Here is a 15,563-nt window from a genome sequence, read left to right on the forward strand (position 1 = left end):
TTATATAGTCACACGCCCAACTCCTGAGTAACATGGAATGCATAAAACAGTGAAAAGTTGAGGACAAAACACAGTTCTTGGTATTAGTCTAGGGAGAAGAGTTTGAGCCAAAGAGACATTGCACCTAAAATGTGCAGAAAGGGTGATAAGTTGATTAGAGCCTGAGTAAATTGGGAGTATGGGAACCATGGATAACATTGAAGGGGAGGGGAGGGGAGAGGAAGGGAGGAAAGCAGAGAAAAATGAATAGCTCAAAAAAATGAATAAAAAAGAAAGTATGTCCCTTACATCTTTTTGGCAGACAGAACACAAATTTCAAAAGCTTGAGACATCAGTAGCTGAGTAAGTGCTGCCTGAGAGGTAGTGAGTATAGGATCAGCTAGTTGAATATAAGACTGGAGAATTTCATGGGATCAAATGAAAATGAGTTTGACAGCGAAGTGATAGCATCATGTCTTGCTATAAGCCAACAATTTGGTAGCATTCTAGTGTCTAGAGTACACAAAGACAAAGTGATGTCCAAAGAACAGGTCTGGAGTTACTGTCAGGAGAGCAATGGTGACAGGGTAGCAGGAAATGCGGCGGTATGAATGGAACTGACAGGTGGAGAAGGTAAGAATGTAGGTCATGCCTGTGGAAAGGATGCTGGGAAAAGTGCAATGGAAGTGAAGATTAGTGGAGCAGGCTGAGGCTTTCTGTTCAAGGAGTTGTACCTAGGTGTAGTCTCAACACAGAGAATGCAAGTGTTGTTTGCTTTTGAAGCAGCAACTCATTTTCACAGCTGGGGTTAAAAAACCAAAACAAGATGAAAACAACCAACAGAAATGCCAGCATCAGTAAATGGTCAGTTCACAGCTAATTTAGCCTGTGCTCTGCTGATGTAGCAAAAGAAGGACACTATAATAGGTTCTCTTGTCTACTATTTCCATTCTATTTTGAACTATGCAATGAGTGGTCTTGTGACTTTCTTTGACTTAAAATCTAGCAGTAGAGTCAACTACAATAAGCAAATATTACAGACAAAGGAAACATTGCATGCCCTATGAAAAATACTGCAATGGCCCCACTAACATTTCGTGAAACACCTTGTGACTAAGGTGCTGAGTTGATTTTACATTTCATACTCAAATATCATGAAAAATGTATGTTTTCTGGACAATCTTTATAGTCTCTGTTACACTGACTTAATTATGTATGTATTATGGATAATACTACATTGATTTTTAATCAAACTTATAGCAAATATTAATAATTATATTGAAACTTTCTTGGAACTCTTTTACATTTATTTTTCACATAAAGTTGACCATGACTGGAATTATATTTAATTAATCATTGATGTGATAAGAATGAATATTTACACAGTACTAACATATTCATCTGTGAATGAATATTCTCTGTTTGTGTGTTTTTGTATGTGTTATGTATGTATGTACATAATCTATTTTTTCAAATCTTATTTTATATTTTTATAAAACTATATTGTTTGAACATATTCATCCATTTCTTTTTAAATTTATCTAAATATCATATTATATTAGCTTTATTTTTTGCTTCCTTCTTTTTAATATTGAATGTAATTAGTAAATGCTATCATTGCTACTTAAGGGGAAAGTAGCTTTTGTATTTATATATAAGATACCTACTAGCTTATAAAATATCTAATTATTTCCAAAGGTTTTAATATATTTTCTTGAACTTTCCAAATATCCAATCATTATTTTCCTAAAAATAGTAATACTTTTAGAAATGATATGTCATGTTTTGAAAAGATTGTTTCATTTTTCCAACTGGAATCTCTACTGATATGGGATTTCCCCTCTGTATGCTATGAATATCTTTTATTACCATTGGTTAATAAGGAAGCTGCTTTGGCCCGAGGCAGAACAGCATATAGGTAGGCATGAAAGCTGAACTGAATGCAGGGAGAAAGAATGTGGAGTCAGGCAGATGCCATATAGCTGCCTAAGAAGCAAGATGTGAGGTAACAAACCATGAGACTCATGATAAAATATAAAATAATTGTAATGGGTTAATTTAAGATGTAAGAACTAGCTAGAAATAAGCTTAAGCTGTTGGCTAAACAGTGTTGTAATTAATATAGTTTTGTGTGATTATTCAGGTCTGGGTAGCTGAGAAAGAAAAGTGTAGTCTCTGTTTACACTCAGCATTTTAATACCTGAAACCGTAGCAACTTTTGCCAGCCTCTTTAGAATTTAATTATTTCATAATGGAGCATAATACCTGCCTTGGGTTCTTACCAAAACAATAAACATTTTAAAGGCTTCCTATATTCTTATCAACATGAATTTTTAAAAACATCAATGACTGTTTTACAATTTTTGCTAATATTAAATAATATTCTATAACATGATGGACTCTTTAACAAATTTTAAAATATTTCCTCCATTGTATCAGAGGTGAATATCCCTTCTTTTTTTTTTTAGGAAATAAGACTTTGTCATCACAAACAAACAAACGTGTCATAAGAAACAGTAGGAATATTTTGTTATTCTCTCAAAACAAACTATTGCCAAAAACTGAAGTTCAATATATTAAAACTGACTATTGAGATGCATTCTTTTATGTGACTAGACTTAAGTATTGGATCAATGAATTACTCTTTCATGATAACACAATAATTGGAGCATGGTTACATAATAATTAGAGTAGGATTAAAACTAAATGAATAAGAATCCATAGCCATCGTGTGTGTGTGTGTGTGTGTGTGTGTGTGTGTGTGTATTACAGAATACTTGATCATTTCACCACAGCAAGCCATAAGGACATCAAATATTTCATGAACAAATTAAAGTTTACTGTCTAAGAACAAGACCTGGGTACTTGGAATTTTGAACGTTTTTCCAACTCTAAATAATCTCTGTTTTCCTTTATATACTTTTGCTCTGGAATTCCGAACAGCCACTTAGCTAAGAGCTGATGCAGACTTTCAATTTCTTAGAAAAATTAGTTTTGCCTTTGCCTACTCCAATCCTTTTACAAAATGAACTCCACTTGAATTATAGTAAGAGTCTCAGATCTTAAATTGTACTATAACAGCAGCTGAGGATAGATTTTTCTAAACTTACTTGTCAAAAATCAGCTCACTATCATCAATGGTTCCTACCAAAAGGCCATGAAAATAATTTCATTTCTTGACATATTATTTGCCTATTTCTTCACCCATCAAATACAACATGAACGTCAAGGTAATTTTCCAGGAGAAAATATGCTTTTGCTGTTGTTGTAAACCCTACTCCTTACACTAACCTATTATTATTTACTTAGATGTATTTACATTTATCTGACACATGCTTTAATTTTTTAACTAAACTAATAGTAGGCAAATATAGCTTGGCAAAAATGAAAATCAGTTTTACAGATGGGATATCAATAAGTATTCTTAATACAGTAAAGAAAACATCAAACCTGCTTGTATGTTTATCAGGTCCTAAAAATTTCTTTTGTGTGTCAACATACATTTCACTTGGAGCAATAAATTCTTTATAAGTATATTTTTTATTTACAAACATATTGTGTATCACATTAGTGTGGATTAGTATTACCATTCACACACTGGTTTATATGAATGACCTCAAAACTTAAGACCCTAACAAGGGTCCATGATTGTCCACGACAATCTGTCTATCTCAGAACCCTACATTCCTCATGCCTACAAAGTGTCTCCTGACATGAAAATGATGGGTTTTCAGGGGATTCATGCTCAGCTGTTTGAGGAGTGACCTGGCTACAGCATATTATAATTCATACATTTCTACCATTCTTTGTTTTCTCCATTTCTGTTTATTAAAAATCATATTATTTTGCCTAGTAATTCTTCTAAGGGATCTTTTATTTTATGAAGTAATTCTTGTGTAACTATCCAGTGCCTCCACTTAGAAGGTAGACTCATGAACCTAGCTCTTATCATCATTCTGAAAATAAGCTTGAACTTACGTTTCTTTTCTATCAATGCACTCAGATCATGTCACATACTATGCTCATTCCAAAACACAGAGTTGCCTTGCTACAGATATCTCCAATGGAATGAATATACAATGAATTCATCTTCATGATTGAGGGGATAGTTGCCAGTTTCCTGAGGGCAGAAAGCTAGAGCAGTTCCCAGATTCCACTTTTTGCTTCATCATTGCCCCACTTTAGGAGTTTCTGCACTGCTGCTATTTTGTTAGCCAAGCTACTCCACTTCATGGGGAATGTTTGATTTTATATCACATCATCATTGATGATGTATGGCAACTACCACCTGTTACTGGCTTTTATAAGGGAAGCATAAACAGATCCCCAGGCTTGGTTTCCTGAATAATACCTCCTGAACTTCATATACAATTATTCATTTCTTTATGTAAGGCATTGACATATGAACAGCTGGGGGACAATGATCTATAACCTGTCACTTATATTTTAAATAATTGCTGATTGGCTAGTAGCCAGACAGGAAGTAGAGGCAGGGCAAGGAGAACAAAAGAATTCTGGGAAGAGTCAGTCTTCAGTGGTTATCCAGACACAGAGCAAGCAAGATGTGATTGCCTCACTGGAAAATGTACCAAGCCACGTGACTAACACAGACAAGTATTATGGGCTAATATATGTAATAAGAGTCAATAAGAAGCCTGAGCTACTAGGTCAATCAGTTTGTAATGAATGTAGAACTCTGTGTGTGTGACTATTTGGGACTAACCGGATGTGGGACCTGGTGGGACAGAAACCTCTGTCAACAAAGAACTTTGGTGAATTCTAATTTTCTTGGATTCTTTTAAGCTGAAAATTGGGGGCACAAAAATATTTCAAAACTTCCTAGCTGCCAGTAATAGCAATGTGATTTCCACAGAACCATGAATAAAAAATGAAGTTTGGATTTATAAATACTTTAACAATCCGTTCAAATTAAAAGGGCAATCCATGAGGATTTTAGTAGCTCTTCAAGTTCCTGTTTGCTTTCACACAGGTTATGCCAATTAGAGAAAGAAAGAGAAGTGTCATAGTCAAAGAACGGTAGAAAGGGCAGCTGAAACAGCACTGCCTCTGCTTAGTGACTCAAGGTTCAGAGCCATGGTCATGAACACATCTGTCTGGGGCTCTCTAGGAGACTCGAGAATGGAGATATATGCCAAGAGTGCTAATATCCCAGGCCTCTTCCATTACAGATTTCTTTCATTATGTAAAAACAATACTTTCCATTTTAAATGTTTTTTAAAATGATAGTCTATCCCTTATCCATAATTTAGGGAAGATAAAAAAATCTACATTTTTTTTTTACTTAGGAATGATTTCTCCTCAAAACTTCTCAACATAATTCTGAAAGCTTGCATGGAGGTCATTTTCATGAATTGAGCACTGAAGACACTCTACATGGAGTTTGTTTTCCTCTTAGCACAATTGACCTTTGGGAAAGTAACTGTCCATGCTTCAACCACTGACAAAGTACATGGTATCTGAACTGGCTAAGAAAGATATAAGAAAAAGGACTGTCAAACCCTGTCAAGACAGGGTAAGACAATTCTGAAAAATTTCCTGTCTCTGAAAATGGTCTGTCAATTACGCTAGGTCTTAGCCAAAGCTGGTTGCTTCAACGTTGCAAATGAGACATTGGATGATTGCTCAGGTAGCCAATTGTCTCCATCATATACTGCTCTACTCAAGTAATATTTATTACCTCCCTTCTCAGGCCTTCATTGGGGTTGAAGATTAGATAGTTGTACTTTCTCTTTCCTCTTATGACTTAGCCAACCCTATTTCCAATGCAAGACTTAGACCCTTTGGAATAGAATGTTTATTAAAACTTTATCATGTATTTCTTGCTGATGGAGAAGTGTCTGTGTGTTACTTTTATTAATAAAAACTGCCTTGGCCCTTTAAGAGAACAGAAAATTAGGTAGGCGGAGTAGACAGAACAGAATGCTGGGTAGCAGGCAGTGGGGAGATGTTTTAGGCAGTCGCCATATGCAGTCGCCATGCTTCTCCTCTCCGAGTTGGATGCAGGTTAAGATCTCTCCTGGTAAGCCACACCTCGTGATGCTATATAAATTACTAAATACGGGTTAAAGCAAGATATGAGAATCAACCAATAAGAAGCTACAGATAATGGGCCAGGGGCCAGGCAGTATTTAAATGAATACTTTTGAGTAAAGCTAGCCGGGTGGCGGGACACAGCCCGCCGCTCCTTCAACACCTTGCGTGACATTGATTATGTTGGTGTAATTTTATACTTGACATATGTTCCTATTATAGTTTTATATTGGGTTTGATAGCTCTTGTTTAGACAAAAGGGGGAGGTGATGGGGAAGCGTTGTCAACCAACTATCTTTAAGAGGTGGTATCATGTTAGGGTATGGCTTTCTGGGACCCAGAGAAAAACGGAAGTGCGGCCCAGGTGTGCTCTGTCTGTGTGGTTGCCTAGCAGCACAGCTGAGCTTGGACTTCTTTTTCCTGTTTTATAAGTTTTCTCCTTATAAAAAATAAAAATATAATTGTTTCATCTTTCGCTAGCCTGGTTATTTGCCAAACGGAGTTAGTTCATCAGTATAGTCAAAAGAAAATCAAAGTTAGTTACATTCTATTTTTAGGACTTAATACAAATCACCATGGATCAATCAAATGAGAAGGCATATAGAACAACCCCACTAATTTCTTACGGTGAATGTAACATTGTTTCATGGAGAAAGTAAAGATTGCCTTTTTGGATTTTTTTTTTTTTTTTTTTTTTTGTTTTTCGAGACAGGGTTTCTCTGCAGATTGCCTTTTAAAAAAATAACTAAATTCTCTGAAATTTGTTAGTTTCCATTATGTTTCAAAAACAATCTGATATCATATTCTGTAACATCACTGGGTCAAGAAGTACCCACTCCACTAACATCCTTTTGTATTTACTCTCTGTATTCACATTAGTAATGTGTATTGTGAGAAGGGACAAGAATTGTTTTATCAATTACTATCAGGATGAAGTTTGAGAAGAATGAAAATTACGCAAGACTGAACAGTGTTAAGGTACAGAACTAGTGAAAGAGTAGCATCTATGGAGCTAGGGATGCCTGGGTGATTAAGAGAACTTTTTCACTGCACAGAGGACTCTCCTTTTCTTCCCATCACTGATAAAGAATCACAGCCCATTGGGGACTCTTCTCCCTGGGCATCCAATGCTTTCTGATGGAGCTCACGGGCATCAGGCTTACACATGCTGCACAATTACACCACACATGTTGGCAAACTCTCAGACAAAGAAAATAAAAATAAATATTTCTTACCAAACAGAAACACTAACATAAATGAGTGTAAAATTTTGTGAACCAGCAATGGTTGCGGTAATATACTAAAGGAATGATTTTTAAAGAATATCGGAGAGCTTCTCTGTTTAATCATACTTGTCAAAACACCCTTTTCCTAAAATGACTGTTTCTAGTACTACTCTATTTAATGAAACAGTTTCCAATTGTGCAGCCATTATGTATGCATCAGTAGAGCTATTCTCACCAATTTCTTGCTTGCATTCCTCACGACTCAACATACTAGAGGCTCTTAATTACATTTCCTAATACTTGCATCAGTAGTGAACTAAGGAAAATGCAAGGAGGAATACCTCATTGAGAAGAGAGACCAACTTAAAAGCAGAATGTGGAAAAGCTCAATAATAGCAAGCATTTCATTTGGCTCCACTCATAAGGACTGCATCCAAATTATTGACTATAAGAGAGATAGGAAGTGATTTACACAGAGAGAGCACAAGTATAAAAAAAAAGCTTATAATTGAGGGGAGGTTGTGTTTCAATCTGAACACTGTGGTTTTCTACATTGGATTCACTTGGAACTTGATTCACTCAGAGTCAGAGAAAGAGCACAGGAGTCAAGTGCAGAGTCCTTTCCACTCCAGGTATTTTATAGGATCCCCTGCACCTCGGCTCCATTTATTTTAACTCCTTCTAGTAAGAGATATAGGCTCTAGGCTTAGGTAAGTGATATGATCTCACTTCTTAGAAGCGTTTGCCTTGAATCACTGCAGCTCTGGTTCATAAATTTCTACCTACATCCACAGCTGTGGGGTCAGTGGAGTCTTTGCACTGAGCACTGGGTATGAATTCAGAGAAGCCGACATTGAGTTCTAGTTATGGGTTCTTAGCTGACCTGATCAATTTAGTGAATGACTTTGGGTTGTTACTTTTCTCTGAACTAAAGCTAATATTATCTACTTCATGAAATTGGGTAAAAGTATTAATGAAGAACAGCACACACACAAAAAACTTCTGAACATTCTTCCTGAAGTAAGATAAAAGAAATAAGCATGTTAATGGCGTATAATTATTTAAGCAGAACAGGTGATAGCACTTGTAAGCCCAGTTTCATTGATGTCTTGGCAAGTGAAGCAGCAGGTTTCAGCATTGGGGCTCCTCTTGCGGCAGAAGATTGTTGTTCTATGTACTCTTGTGGTTGCCCCCTCATTTACTGATAGCCTGGACTATGGTGCACCTAATCGGAGAGATTAGGCTTTTCTAGTCTCTCTATAATTTCTTTCTAAGAAAACCTCTATTATTTTAAGCGATGTGTCTGTTTATGTGCCGGTGTATGCAAACAGATGTGTGTCCCTGAATGTACATCCCCACTAATGTATGCAAAGTTAACCATGTGTTTCAGTTGTAAGTTTAAAAATTCAGTGTTGTAATAGCATGCTGCCTATGCTAAAGTAAAGCCTGCAGTTATTACTCTCTGCCCCTTATACTGTTACTAATTCCAACTTTATAGCAAATTATCATTAGACTTCAAGTACTAGGTTTGTTATTGTGTGTGTTATCTTCAATTACTGGTCTCCATCTGTGGATGAGGCTAGCCCCAAACTAGCCATGCTCTTCCTGTAGTAACCTCCCAATTTCATCCCTCAAGAGTGAGTTTCAATTTCAAACTTTCTTTCCTCATTCATTCATCTATTCTCTTTTGGCCTATACGGTAGTAATAAAATTCAGCCTGGTTTGCTCTATAATAAAGATCATTTTCTATAATTTGTCCTTTTACATCTCTGTTACACTTTGAACATGAATGGAAAAAAAAGTCTTTCTCGGTGTCTGCTTCTTAGAACAGCGCACTATGCTTGTCATGAAAAGGGATATTTTAAATTGCTCTTTGAATGGATGTGTTGGTCTAGAGGTGAAAAGACACCCAAAAGCTCATTTGTCTGAATATCTGATTCTCAGCTGTTTGGCAAGAAGCTGCAGGTCTTAGAGCTTTGCTGGAGAAACTGAGTCAAAAGGGCAGACCCTGCATCATCATCCTGCACACTCTCTGCTGCCTGAGTGTGATGCAGTGTGACTAGCTCTTCTGCACCTGCTCTTATGTCGTCCTTTCTTCAAGAGATGACGTCTTAGAACTTGAGGGCAGAACAGGTCCTTCCTCTTTTCAGTTGCTCCTTTCTGGGTGTTTGGTCAAGATAATAGAGAGAAAAGTAATACAATAGCTATAGTTCCACCTGTAAGTGAACATCACCATTGTGGAAACATCATCTGCTCATTGTTTTATTGGTATCACAATTGTGTTTGTTAGGTCAAATCTGTACAATCATGAATAACAATGGCTAATTTTATAAAGATAAAAGGAAAACTATGGAGGGAGACAAGAACAAAAAAAAGTTCAGGGATGTAGATGGAAATGTTTGAGTTTATAGAAAAGGACTATAGATGGCTCAGATAAGAAAAAAAAGAAGAGAGGAGGAAAATGCAGACTTTTTTATCATTTATTTTTCTCAGACAATATCATTTCCAAATCTAAGAACTAAGAGTTTACCACTGTTCATTATTTACTAAGAAACCTTGTTTGGTCAAATTTTCAGCATATAACTGAACTTTAATTTTAATTCTGATTTTCTTGATCTTAGTTTTGATCACCTAACTTTAAGTACACAGATTTTGTTTTACTCTTCACTCTTATTTTCATTACTTATTTACTTTTAATTTTAATTCAAATTATATGTAGTATCTATGTACTTTATAACTTGAACTTTATTTTTATTGCCTTTTACTCAGTTTTCTTAATTTTCCATTCAACCTTGATGCTTTCATATCAAGAAGAACATCTCATCTTATTATTCTTATGACTCTGCTTCTATTTAATTTATCGTTATACACATTTTATATGAACCCTAATGTCTTAACTAATAATGTATCAAGAAAACTCTCAATCAAACAAATTACATAGTTTTTCTTTTTAGCACAACAAATAGTATTAAATATGAATGCTATTTGAAACAAATCAAAAATACATGTATTTTGAAGAAGCATTCTTAAAAATTCAGAGAGGATTGATATATATTGTGATTAATGTCAGAAAGTGAAGCAATTCTTGTGAAGAAAGAAGTTAAGGTCAATAATTCAAAATACTGAAGCAGAAAACTATTCCAATTATGCAAAAAGCACGAGCACAGGAATGAATGCTCAATCAATGTAAAGAGACTGTATATAAGCTTTAAGAACACTCTTTTCACAAAACTATTTTCTTTAGTTGTACATCTGAAGACAGAGGTAAAACAAACACTCTTAGAAATGGAGTACATTAGCATTCCTACATGACCAATATGCTGAAGTAGCTAAGAACTAGAAACTCAGGTCTTACCATCTAGGTCATTCTCTGGTGTCTCCGCTGTGTACCAGTTGGAAGGTGGTCCAGTGCCATTGACAGTCATGGCCGCCACTTGGAAACTGTACTGACTCCCTTTCTCCAATCCTGTGAAAGAATTTTTCACAAGAAAAAGAAATGTTACTGAACAATAAGAGTTTCCAGCTGGGTTTCCACAGCTTTAGAAAATTTATGACAATAATTGGCATGTTTTAAATATTGTGATTGTTTTGGTAATCATTGTTATTTGATTATAGGAGGAGAAACAACATAGCAGGAACTGAAATTATATTTCATAAATTATAAATTCTTGTGTACTTTTCCAGTTTATAAAAATGTATCATTGAAAATAGCCTCAGGGCATATTCAGAATATAAAATATGAATGATGAAGAAATAATCAAAAATAGCAAGAATCATTTTCCTCACTGTTCTGAGGAGCCCTGCCTATAAATCAAGAACAGTCAGCTTAAAAATTTATGTTTCCATCATCCATTCAAGGTCAGTGATGATGTTTACATTGGACCAAGGAAGAAGAATCTAAAGTAACTAAATTTCAGTAGAAAATAAGCACAGATTTTATATTTTGAAATCACCCTTTCAGAATATTTTACTTTGCCACATCCCACAGTAGAGAAAACTGAGGTGAATATAATGAAAATATCTGGGAGTATCATATTATCTACAGAGATTATTTTAGAAATAATAGAAATTACAGATGTAGTAGAGAGGCCTCATAGATGATCAGTTTTTTGGATTTATGTTTCTAATCTGAAAACCTTTTCTTTTCCCCAAGTCTCAAAAGCAATTAAAAACCTGACAAATTCCCAAAAAGCAAATAATTCTTGTTGCTGTGATTTGATTGTTTCGTCTAAAACTCATGTTGAACTTTCATAGTCACTGTTACATTTAGAAGAGACCACGACAATGTGATTAAACCACAAAACATTTGCCATCATCCATGAATTAATGTTGTTGAGGCAAGGGGATTATCAGGAGTGAGCTCCTGATAAAAAGAATGAGTCTGGAAGGATTTTCTTTTTGTATATTTGCTTGCTCTTCCATAGTCCTTCATGGGGTGACTCTTACCACTTACTGGTACTATGCCCTCAACCTTCAGAATGATGAGCCAAATCACCTACCATTATTTATCAAGCACTCAGTACGTGCAATCCTTTGTAATAGTAGAGATGCATAAAATATATTCTAATTGAAACTCAATATTTTCTCCAGTTCCTACATGTCAACATTCTTTAAAGAACCATTCACTACTTCTAAGACATTGATAACTCAGTGTAAATTGCTCATTCTTTAGATCTCAATTAGTTGCAAAGCTCTTACAGAGATTACAGCTGTTTTCTATTTTTCTCTTCAACATTATGAAACAGTATCACTATCTGTTATCAAATATAAAATAAGTGAAATAAAATAGTGAGGGGTGGGATAATAGTTATTTCATGTGGCAAATTCATACTGATATATTTTCACCAAAAATATGAGTACTTTGTAGCAATGTTGTTTTTAAATCTCTACTCACAGTGAATAGAGTCAATAAGATGGTGTTTAAGAATTATTACATTGAATTTTTACATGTATGTTACACATACTGGAGAAAACTATTTGCTAAATTAACTTGCACAAATATTTGGTAGATAAATTGTTCTCTAGAGAAGCTTCTAGTTACATAAAATGAAGCAGAAGTCCTGCATCCTGAAATTGTTGGTGGTGGGTTTGTCATCGCTAATATTGATATTTGAGCTATCCACCCATAAAGTTTACTACAGTGCTTGGCCCACTGAAGATATTCATAAAATTATAACTAAGGCAAAGGAAATATTAGGTTAAAATAAGCATTCAAAACCATCAAGGGTGCAAAAAGATGTTTGTGAACATGAGTCTTTTGTTGTATATATACATGTTGTTGAGTATAGAAGGCTTATACTCATTTCAGCCTGCTAGCCATATCACCATTATTGATTGTTTAAAATAGACATGACAGACGTCTCCTAAGAAATTATAGCATGAGTACAGAAAGCGCTCCAGGAAGGCATGTTTACCCAATCATGGACAGAGATAATAACTTCTGCAGTGGATTTGTCTGATACAGAGGAGAAATTCATCAAGAACATGCTCTTCCATTTTTTTTAGAAATATAGACAACATTTCGCACAAAATGAATAAGCAGTAGTTTCAATCATGTGTGCCCCAACTGCTCTCAAAGGCCATCTGTGATTAACAGCTTTCTCTGCCAGCAGGGCTGGGATTTGGCCTCCAGTGACTGAAACACTAATCACATGTCGTGAGACACATCTTGTGGTGGTGCTACAGTCCATATGCAGTCGGACGCTATGAGTAGTATTTAACAAACACATCAGAAGAGCTCTTAAGAGCAAACCATGTATTTCTCTGAAGCACACATTCTATCTTTGGTTCTTTACTTCTGCTTGAGAGGTGCAGGCTGGATTAAAATGTCTTCAGGCATTCTTTGTGAAATGTATCTTTCTTGTTTTGGCACATGAAAAAGATGGACTACTTACTTATTTTTACAAGATGAATTAAATCTTGACCAAACATTTGACACTGAAGGAAAAACAGCTTCTTCCACGTGCTTTTCAGAGTTTATTAACATTTTGATTTTATTGCTTTCCTTCTATTGAGAAAATTGTATTTTCAAATAGTATATGCCAAATACAGTTTCCCCTTCCTCTACTTCTCCAAGTTCCTCATCATCTACACTCCCATTTGCATCCAACCCTTTCTGAATTTCATTAGAAAAGAAACAGGCTCTTAAGGGATAAAGATCAAGTTAAAATAAGGTACATAATTCTACATGTTCTCTCCTTATCTGGTTTAACCTTGACTAAAATGGCATTTTATACTATGAATGAAGACTATGAATGGAGTTACTCTTCAACATCTGAATTCTTTTTTTTCATTCACTTGGCTTTGAATCAAGAGACTGTATTTCTTTTAATAACATATCTATTTTTGTTTCACATATTTTAAGTTCAAAATCTATCTGAGTCATTAAGTTTTAAGTAAAACAACAACATATAGCTGTTTGGAGACATACCCACCACTCTATAAGTATCTTCCTGGTAGTCTATGGGATGGGATGATCAGCCACATTACCTTCTTTGGAGAGTTCGAATCCAGTGACAGACACTGTTCGATAAACCAAGATATGTGGTACGTGAGGAACATCACCCACAGATCACCTCTGGTATTCACAGTGTTTGTGCACATGCATGCATACATAGCTGTACATATATGTATGTGTATAAGCAGAAGAATACATACACACATACATAGGCACTCACAGCTTTTGGGTTTTTTTCATGTTTTTCTATGATGGGCATAAATTATGAGATATCTCTCAGTACAATCGTCTAGATAGGCCTACTTAAACATATTTTAATATTGTATATTATAATATTAATGAAATATTAATACATAAATGTATTTATTTATTTCTTTAGTAACTAAGATGAAAAAAGTGAATCTGTAAGTAAAAGTTACTTCTGAGTTTATATTGTTATAGGATTTATAAATTGGTCAGGAAAAAGTGGAGTTATTCTAGTCTAGAGTTATCCAGGTACTTGAACTGAAAAACTAATCTTCACTCCTTACCACCTAATAGATATCGCTACATATCCTCTATCAATTCTGTATATCTGCTATGCTTCTCCATATGACCCATCTTTCTGCATAGTCCCCATCCTTCTCCATATCCCGATCCATTCCCATATTCCCCGTGATTCTCTATATTGCCCATCCTTCTTCATATCCCCCATTCTTCTACATATCCTCTAGTTTTCTGCATATCTCCCAGCCTTCTGCAAATCCCCCATCATTTTCCATAATTCCACTCTTCTGAATGCTCACACAGTCATACAACCATTGTTAAAGTTTGTCATTATTTAATGATTATTTAAAAGATCAGAACATAAGACTTCACTTCCAGCAGAAATAGGTTTTAATTTTTCTTTCAGAATGTAAGTGTATTAACTTGCAAGTCATGCTTTGTCTCCCTTTATATCTTCCTCATCAAAAAAAATGGAAATGAGAAAGAACAAATTTTTATAAAGATTACATTTGAAAGCATAAGATTTTTAGTATAAATACAAAGAACAAAAATTTGTTTTTATATTTATATATCTATTTATTTATTTATTTTAAATAAAACTATCTTTTTTCATTATACCTACCAATCCAAGTTACCACTTTCTCCCCTCCCCCCATTTCCTCCACATACCCTTCCACTCTATCTGCATCCAATCCTCAGAGAGGAAGTTTCAATGCCCTCCCTACTATATCTAGGGTGAGCAAGGTATTCTTCCAAAGAATATAAGTTACCTAAAAGCCAGTACATGAAGTAGGGATAAATCCTGGTGCCACTGGCAGTGGCCCCCTCAGTCTGCCCTAGCCTTGCAACTGTCAACCATATTCAGAGGGTCTAGTTTTGTCTTATTTTGGTTCCTCCCAGTTTGGCTAGAGTTTGTAAGCTCCCTTTAGCTCAGGTAGACTGTCTCAGTGGGTGAACCCATCATGGTCTTGACCTATTTACAGATATTTTCATTCTTCCCAATCTTCAACTGTACTTTGGGAGCTCAGTTCAGTGCTCTGATGCAGGTCTCTTCCTCTGTTCAATCAGTTGCTGGACAAAGGTTGTATGGTGATATTTAAGATACTCATCAGGGCAACTCAAGATCAGGCCCCCTCTCCTCTGATACTTAGGGTCTTGGCTGGGGTCATCCTTGTGGATTCCTGAGAATTTCTCTAGAGCCAGGTTTCTTGCTAACCCTTTAATGGCTCCCTCAATCAAGATATCTCCTTTCTTGTTCTTATCTCTGCCCTTCCTCCAATCTCCACTATCCCTTTCCCTCCATTTCTCCTCACCTTTCCCCTTCTCTTCCTCTTCCCTTTCCACCCTCCCTTCTCTTCCCACCC

At 35.5% G+C, this 15,563-nt stretch overlaps 1 protein-coding gene across 1 annotated transcript in view; it reads right to left on the reverse strand.

The window, feature by feature from the left end:
• The window catches only part of Dcc (DCC netrin 1 receptor), a 658,913-nt gene that overhangs the window by 166,096 nt on the left and 477,254 nt on the right, over window positions 1-15,563 (reverse strand). The window contains exon 14 of the mRNA XM_042055177.1: window positions 10,612-10,722. Coding sequence (XP_041911111.1) covers window positions 10,612-10,722 — 111 coding nt within the window. The remainder of the gene's footprint in view (window positions 1-10,611; window positions 10,723-15,563) is intronic.

The sequence above is a fragment of the Arvicola amphibius genome, chromosome 5, assembly GCF_903992535.2.
Source record: "Arvicola amphibius chromosome 5, mArvAmp1.2, whole genome shotgun sequence".
Taxonomy (NCBI): domain Eukaryota; kingdom Metazoa; phylum Chordata; class Mammalia; order Rodentia; family Cricetidae; genus Arvicola; species Arvicola amphibius.